This window comes from Terrapene carolina, unplaced genomic scaffold (assembly GCF_002925995.2).
Source record: "Terrapene carolina triunguis isolate 2854851 unplaced genomic scaffold, T_m_triunguis-2.0 Scaffold233, whole genome shotgun sequence".
In the NCBI taxonomy this organism is placed as follows: Eukaryota; Metazoa; Chordata; order Testudines; family Emydidae; genus Terrapene; species Terrapene triunguis.
The window spans coordinates 3,407,969-3,416,571 of NW_020664584.1; the positions used below are offsets into that span (position 1 = coordinate 3,407,969).

Sequence of the window (8,603 nt, forward strand, 5' to 3'; positions counted from 1 at the left end):
GGTATGGGGGTGGGGGTGGGCGGAGGGGGAAGAGTCATTTTCATTGTGGATTGATGTAAATAGAGTTTTTTTCCTCTAGGGGACGTATTGCTTGGCTGTTAGTTTGTTGCTTGTTTTTCAGTTTTATTCAGAGGCAAACTGCCTTTTAAGATTTTTCTTTTCCTTTGCTGTAGAATTTAAACATAGCGAAGCGGAGTTCCGTTTAACAGGGATGGGTACGTGTGTAAAAAAAAATGCATTTAGCTAGTGATTGACTTTAAATTTAGTTGTATTAAAAAAAAATTAAACGCAGTATAGGAAATCCAGATACATTTAAATATGTAATTTATAGGGGTGACGTGTTGTACTCGAGGAATCTGTGTATCATTTCTTAGCTTCGCTCCGCATTGTGTCAGGGAGCGGTTTATACAAATGGGCGTTTTAGGAGGAGTTCTAGCACTTAGGACTCTGCAGCAATCCGGTGTGGATGGAAGAGGAGCTTAGTTCGGATGCTGCTGTTACCCTGGTTTCTGTTCCCTGGTAACAACGCAGAGCTGCACAGAGGCGCGACTTAGTTATCTGGACAAACCCTTCTTTGGAGTCGATGCTGCAGGGAACGGGACCGGGACTGTTAGTGGAACAAACCCCGGCTGTGAAGGAGAGAAATGTGCTTGTATTGTTCCGTACCAGGGAAAGAGAGACTTGTCTGGGTGACCAAACGAACTCGCATTACCCAAACTCCCGGCTCCCTAGTATATGTAGAGAGATGCATCTGTTGATCTGTATATTAAGGTGCATGATGATGCTGTGTAATAGGAAGACAGTGGGATATAGGTTGTCCCCAGTGAAGTCGATGAGAGGTTTGCCACTGACATCACAGGAGTCAGGAATTCACCCTGCGTCCTTAATGCCCCGCAAGAGGGGGAAGAAGTAACGGACTCTGAGTAAGACGGAGGCAAGGCGTGTGCGGTGCTAGGGATCAGCGAGCAGTGTCTGCTGCCTGCTCTGGTGTTTTGGCATCTAGCCTTGCTTGCTGGACTCCGTACACCAGCCCTGAGCCTTAGCCCCAGTCTCCCTGATACTCAGCGCCCTTCTCTTACCTTCCGAAAATGCCCCCTGTAGCTCCAAACACGCGTGGTTGCTTTGGTCCCACAACCCCCCACAATCCTGCTTTGATAGCCAGTGTGGTTTCTTTAAACCACGAGACTCTGGGTTCAAACAAAGAGCTGGAGAAATTAATCGGCGAGAGGAAAACCCCATTCACACTGCCCCCCTGTTTGTTTGGGTCTACATTTAGCTGTCTCCGGGGTTGAGTTTGTTTATTTGCCTCCCTGTCTGTCAGGATTGCCCTAGGTTTGGTGTGGATGGGATGGGAGATGGACAAGGGTTTATTTGGCTGGTGGCTTTCTGATGAGGGAGGTGCCACTGACATCATACAACTAAAAGCTCTTAATGGGAAAAATGGGGCTTTCCCCGTTTGATGAAATAGCTAAAGTCCACTAATGGGGCGTTCACAGAAATAGCTTGTTAGCACCAGGAGTCTGCTCGCCATTTCTAGCCAAAAGGACCAGAGAAACGAAGAGGGAAGACAGAGGTTAGTTTCAAATATCTACATTCTTCACAGATGTTTGTTTTCAATAGAGGATAAATAGGATCGGTAGTTTAAGGTTCCCTAAAGTTTGTAAATTTATAATTAATTAATAACACTTCGAGATAGATCGATACATTTGATTTAAAAAAACAAAACAAATAGAATTCTTCCTTTAGTTTATGCTAATGAACAATTATAAACTGGAGGAAAGGAAAATGATATTTTAAGTGGCATTAGAAAAACCATCAAATTACTGTATAATTAATCGTTTCTTCCGCTCCTTTGCTACCCGACTGGTGGAAAAATTGCAGCGGAGCTGACAGTCCAGCAAAAGACAATATATTTGTTGGATTATCAGGTGTTTCGTTCTGTGGGTTATGTGGAAAATTCTCAGGGCTTTACTACAGCTCAAGTCAGTTTCACAAGTTAAAGTCCTCTGAAGCGAATTGGTACCCTTTGATCTATGATGTGTTGGGAATCAGAGAACTCAGGGTTGGGCTTAAGAAATATGGTTTGGATGAATCGAATAACCCCAGACATGCCTTTCCCACCTCATTTTCGACAACAAATTCCATCGTATGTTAGAACATATTAAAATCTCGTTGAATTAAAAGAAAAATCATTTCCCGTTTAGTGGTAGCGTCGGGGGATGGGGGAGTGGGGTGGGGGAAGGGACTAGCCATTCATTGATTAAAAAAACACACCTAAATTTGTGATAAAAATTTTTTCTTAGTTACGGGGATTTTTAAAAATGGAAGTTAAATTCTAGTTGCGATTTGATAATTCCGTAGCTCCAAATGCATGCTGGATGTTTCTAAATATGGATAAAAAATGGGCAGCGCTCCTCTTTCTCGACCTATTTGTGCAATGATATGTAATAATTCCTTCTCCAAAGCAAAGGCAGAGATGAGCCCTGGTTTGCTAATGCACCTCCCGGCCTTCCTTCTTTTGCAGAGAACCGTTTGCTATAAATAAGCATCATTGTTTGGGTTCTCTTTGACCTTTCGCACCCAGGTCCACACAGAGGATCTCAGGAAGGAACATTACAGAAAGGAATTAGGATACAATTGTCAATGCACATAACAACAATAATAAAATAACAAGTTTTTCTTATTTTGGTGAAGCTCTAACTAGTGTCAGTTCTTATTGGTTCAATTCAGATACACTGTAGCCTATTAAATCCCTGTTCTAACTGGTTCCTATTATTAAAGGCATCTCACGAGAAATGGTGGATGTATTTCTTCAGCCTCTAGTCGTTTTCATCTTAATTCCACATCCAATTCCTTTTCTCAGTTCAATCAGATTTGTATTAGTCACCTATCTTTTAATACTTAACTAGGAAAATAATCGGTAGTGTCGACAATTCTGCTTATCTTTAATAAAAAATTAGTTTGGCAACTAAAAAGAATCGTTAAAGAAAAATCAAATATATGTGTCTTGTGAAAGCAGCAAACAATAAGGAGATTTTTACAGCTTGCATTTAACATCTTAATAAAATAAAATAAAATAAAAATAAAAACCCTATCCAGGTATTCAGGAGGAAAGGAAGATGGCATCCCCTAAACAATACTACTCTAAAATTACGCATTCCCTTAGAATGGTATAGATTTCCTTATAGGTTTTCCCCAAATGGAACTGAGTATTCAGTTCTTCACCATACCGGGTAATCTCTTGCCCAGGGAAATATGTTAAATAAAAATAATGAATAATTTTAAGGCTGTTGCATTAAAAATATATATAAGCATTTGAAAACAAAATTAAAGTATATTATATATCTGTATGTAATAAGGTGATATCTAAATGTGACTTCTGTAGTTATAGAACGTGGAAGATAAGGAGAAATCTGTATCTACATACAGCTATCGAATTTATGTATACAAAAGTAGAATCTGTATTTGAATCAGGATTTAAAATATATGGGCAAGAGGGAGGAATTTGCATCTATATAAATATAGAATATACCTATAATGAGAACCTGTATCTAGATATAAAATAGATGAACAATGGGGAGGAATCTGTATCTGGATGTAGATAGAGAATATACGTATAATGAGAAATCTATATTTAAACTATAGATATAAACTATATGGACAATAAGAAGGCATTTGTGTGGGTACATAGAGAGGCATGATATACGTATAATAACAAGGAATCTGTATCTAGCTATACAATATAGAAAGAAGGTATATAGCCGTTTAAATCTGGGTGTCTGTGCTTCCCACATACGGCTTTAGTGCATTACGCTGTATTTTGGCAAACAAAAAATGATCCACGGATTTCTAGCAACATTAATTACACTTAGGAATCGTTCGAGAGACAAAACGATGGAAGCGGAAGCTCCCAGCCTCCACTGGAGTTTTAATTTGGGCCCCTGTCTTGCCAGCGAAAATCGGCTCCCAAATCAGGGCTAGGCGGCTCCTTTGGGAAGATAGAGATATAAATATAGATATACATATAAATCAGGGAGAGGGAACTACCCCCATCTCCCTCCACCGTCACCTCCCTCTCTCCCTCTGCAGTGTGGATGGCAGAGCCTAGAAGGTGTGGGTGTTGCTGTGTAAAGGGAGGGGGGGGGGGAAGGGCTTTGATGAGGACTGTAGTACCTCCCTCAGAAATGCAGCAATCCTCTCCCCTTCCTTCTGATAGATGGGCACATTGGGATGGAGACGTGGTGTGCACAGCAAAAGGCTTGCGTTGGCAATCTGGTGATCATCCCACGTCCCCCTGCCTTTCTCCCCTTAGGCTCCTCTGCATTGCACGGGCATCACTGAGGCTGGAGACAACCAACCCGCGTCTCTGCTGCTCAGAGAGGGGACAGGGATATTCTGGAGCACAGGCTGGGTACCAGACCGCCGACCCCCCCCTTCCCAGCACTGCAGAGACCCCCTCCCCGGGACCCCACTTCACTCCCCAGTCTAGATGCACAAGGAAGAGGGCGAGGTGTTGATCGGGAGGTGCCAAGGAACTCAAACCGAGCGGGGTCATGCTCCAGGGGACACTGAAGGGGAGAAGGTCCAATTGCGGTAGGAAGTGGAGATAGCGGCTTTGCCAGCCCCGCAGCAGCAGAACTTTCTCGCCTGGTGCCGAGGATCGCCGGCTTCTTGGTGGCCAGAGGATCCCAAGCAAGAGAGTCAACATGGCCACTCTGATCCGGAGCAAGCTTTCCAACGTCGCCACCTCGGTTTCCAACAAGTCCCAGGCCAAAGTGAGCGGCATGTTTGCGAGGATGGGCTTCCAGGCGGCTACCGATGAAGAGGCGGTGGGCTTTGTTCATTGCGATGACCTGGACATGGAGCACAGGCAAGGGCTTCAGATGGACATCTTAAAGTCGGACGCCAGCGAAGAAGGAGCCGAGCCTCCCCTAGAAGGGGATATCCATTACCAAAGGGATGGCACGGGTCCCCTGCCCCCGTCAGCCTCCAAGGACGAGGGCATATGCTCGGAGCTCTCCGGCCAAGGCAAGCCCAAGATCACCGCCTGGGAAGCTGGGTGGAATGTCACCAACGCAATCCAGGTAACGGGGAGGGGGCCATCTCACTGCACACCCCAAGCAGCACGCCCCCCAGTGCTGCAGGTTACCTGGGCAGGCATGTATAGGGAACAAGAGTCATAATATTAACGTGTGTGTGTGTGTGTGTGTGTGTGTGTGTGTGTGTGTGTGTGTGTGTGTGTGTGTGTGTGTGTGTGAAATCTCCCTGCTGCCTCGAGGCTAACGCAGAACCTTGAAACATACCAGGCAGAAATGGCATGCACATGCATTGGGGGTCTGTGTGTGTGTGTGCTGTGGTGTGAGATGCGGGTGTTTACCCACTCACACAAACTCACAACATGGTTTCAGATCGTGCTTGTTACACAAATATGTCAGCCCCCTCCCACCCCCCAATTGTATGCTTTTTCTTCCTCTCGGGAATTATATTTTGATGGCGTAAAACGCTTGTGGGATGGGTCTGCGGACAGAGAGATCAGGCCAACAGAGGGTGTAAATATGGAATGCAGCCCACTCCCCTATGCTTGCCTTTATGGTCTGATGGAGTCAATTCAGTTTGGGCTCGGGGGTAAATTACTAAAAGAAAAAAAAAGCGATCATCCCTTTTCCACTCCACATAACATGACAAGCCGCCCAGTAAAGTTTAAAAATGAGAAGGAGCGCGTGGCTTTTGCCAACTCTCTCCTGTTGTAAATAGAAATCACTTGAACAACCAGAATGGCATGGCCACTGAGCGCTAAACTATCTCACCTGAACACTGTACAAGCAAATGAATACATCTGACAACGGTGTGTTCCCATTGAATCTGTTTTCTCCCAAAGTCCTGGTATTCGCCAGGAGAGTCACTGCTGTAAACGTGAGGTGCTTATTTGTGACTGATTCTCATTTGGGGTTTGAGGGGATTTAGTGTCCCCCTATTCCCAGCCTCCTCCCCTGACTGCCTGGATCTGGGAATATTACCTATTTCACCCCGAAATTATTACCCGTCGCAAATAAAACCCGAGCGGTTTTACGAGTCTCTCATCTCTTCTTAAAAAGCTTCCGTCTGTTAATTCATTTATATTGATAACGTTCCTAAATGAATGTTCAACCCATTGGACCCTTTCCCTCTGGGCACCATGCACATGAAGAGAACAGCAGTGATGAGGTTGCCTGTCGTAGCAACCCCCCACCCAACTTTCTAGCTCCAGAATGATTATGGATATAAAGTGTGTTTCCTGACAGGATTATAGGCAATTTCAAATGGAAAACAAGTCCTTTGGGGAGAGCAGCTAGAGACTTTTAAAGGTGTCACCCTCCGAATCTCAGTAATGTGGACAGATCCCACAAGCCACTCGCGCTCTCAAATGCAGAGGCATCCTCAGTATGTGAAAAGCAACTGCATCATGGAGAGTGTGTGTTGTAAGTGGCAACGCAGCCCAATGATTTTTAATCTGGCTATATGAATATTTCCAAACGTTTTCCCAGAGTTGCCCCTTAAAATGGGGTCTCTGTTTTGATCGAAACCAGGTTCAGTGTCCTATATGTTTGAGTGGGGAATAGAAGATATTCAGAGGTTGGGAAATTAAAATAGCGGAGTAATAATAACAACAATAAAAAATAATAATAATAAGAGTGAATGTTTTATGAAATCGTGAGATCTATTCCTTTTCCAATTCTGAAATGACTAACTTCTCTGCCTTTCATTCCGAAAACAGATTTTTAACATATTCTGATCAAATGTGGTTTTATTTTATATTAAAATGCTTGTCTTCAGTTCAGTTAGCAGCTCAGGAAATATTCAGACATTTAAAAAGAGTTCTAGACAGACAAGTGAAACAGGAATCCTTGTCCGATTTCATTTTTAATTTCTCTCTCATACCTGATTATATGAAGCAGGATCTTGCTGTTGGTTTGTGATCTGATTGCATCGAGTAGAATCTTGCCTCTCTCTGTGTGTGTGTGTGTGTGTGTGTGTGTGGTCTCTTGCTAAAATGAACACTACAGTATCCATTTTGTCTCTTTCTAGGGGATGTTTGTTCTTGGCCTGCCCTATGCTATCCTTCATGGTGGATATCTAGGACTCTTTTTAATTATTTTCGCTGCAGTAGTTTGCTGCTACACTGGGAAAATCCTTATTGCCTGTCTTTACGAAGAGAATGAAGATGGGGAGATAGTCAGGGTGAGAGACTCCTATGTCGACATTGCTAACGCTTGCTGTGCTCCCAGGTTTCCCAAGCTTGGAGGGAGGATTGTGAATGTGGCTCAGATCATTGAGCTGGTCATGACCTGTATTCTCTATGTGGTGGTCAGTGGGAACCTGATGTACAACAGCTTCCCAAACTTGCCTGTCTCCCAGAAATCTTGGTCTATCATTGCCACAGCTGTGCTCCTGCCTTGTGCTTTCTTGAAGAACCTCAAGGCTGTCTCGAAGTTCAGCTTGCTCTGCACCTTAGCCCACTTTGTGATCAACATTTTGGTGATTGCCTACTGTCTCTCCAGAGCACGTGACTGGGCTTGGGACAAAGTCAAGTTTTACATTGATGTGAAGAAGTTCCCCATCTCCATTGGCATCATCGTCTTCAGCTACACCTCCCAGATCTTTCTGCCTTCCTTAGAGGGGAACATGCAGCACCCCAAGGAGTTTCATTGCATGATGAACTGGACTCACATAGCAGCTTGCATTCTCAAGGGACTCTTTGCCTTGGTAGCCTATCTAACCTGGGCTGATGAGACTAAAGAAGTCATCACAGACAACTTGCCATCCACCATTAGGGCGGTAGTCAACCTTTTCTTGGTGTCCAAAGCTTTGCTTTCCTACCCATTGCCCTTCTTTGCAGCTGTGGAAGTCCTGGAGAAGTCCCTTTTCCAAGATGGAAACAGGGCGGTCTTTCCTAACTGTTATGGGGGTGATGGGAGGCTCAAGTCCTGGGGACTCACCCTCAGGTGTGCCCTAGTAGTTTTCACCTTGTTAATGGCTATCTACGTCCCTCATTTTGCCCTCCTGATGGGTCTTACAGGGAGCCTCACAGGTGCAGGCCTCTGTTTCCTGCTCCCAAGTCTCTTCCACCTCAAGCTCTTGTGGAGGAAGCTCATGTGGCACCATGTTTTCTTTGATGTTGCCATTTTCGTTATAGGTGGTATATGCAGCGTGTCTGGATTCATCCATTCTTTAGAAGGCCTCATAGAGGCTTACGGTTCCAACATAGAAGACTAAAGAATGGCCAGAGCTGGTTACATAAAAAGAGAATTACACTGAACATCCACATAGCCAAATAATTATGTATCCTTTTAAAGAAAAGATTCATTATTTTAGTTATGTGCATCCAACAAAGTAAGTCATAGAACCTAAAAAATAAAATAAAATAAAGTCTTTGCCCTGCAGTTGTTTTAATAAGCTAAATTTTCAATATATTTTTTCTTATTTAGAAATTATTTGAAGGAAAATATCTGACAACCCTCCTACCCTCTAAACAATGGTCTGAACTTTCTTTAGGATATATCTTGTAGGGTTGTAAAATGCCCTATCTAGAAACAATTTTCAAGGTAATAGTCTTGCAAATATTA

At 43.7% G+C, this 8,603-nt stretch overlaps 1 protein-coding gene across 1 annotated transcript; it reads left to right on the forward strand.

Annotated features, from left to right (window-relative positions):
• Window positions 1-4,706: 4,706 nt before the first annotated feature.
• Window positions 4,707-8,253, forward strand: SLC32A1 (solute carrier family 32 member 1). The gene is made up of 2 exons (XM_024202039.1): window positions 4,707-5,084; window positions 7,066-8,253. The coding sequence occupies exons 1-2, from the start codon at window positions 4,707-4,709 to the stop codon at window positions 8,251-8,253; spliced, it is 1,566 nt and encodes a 521-aa protein (XP_024057807.1).
• Window positions 8,254-8,603: the final 350 nt, after the last annotated feature.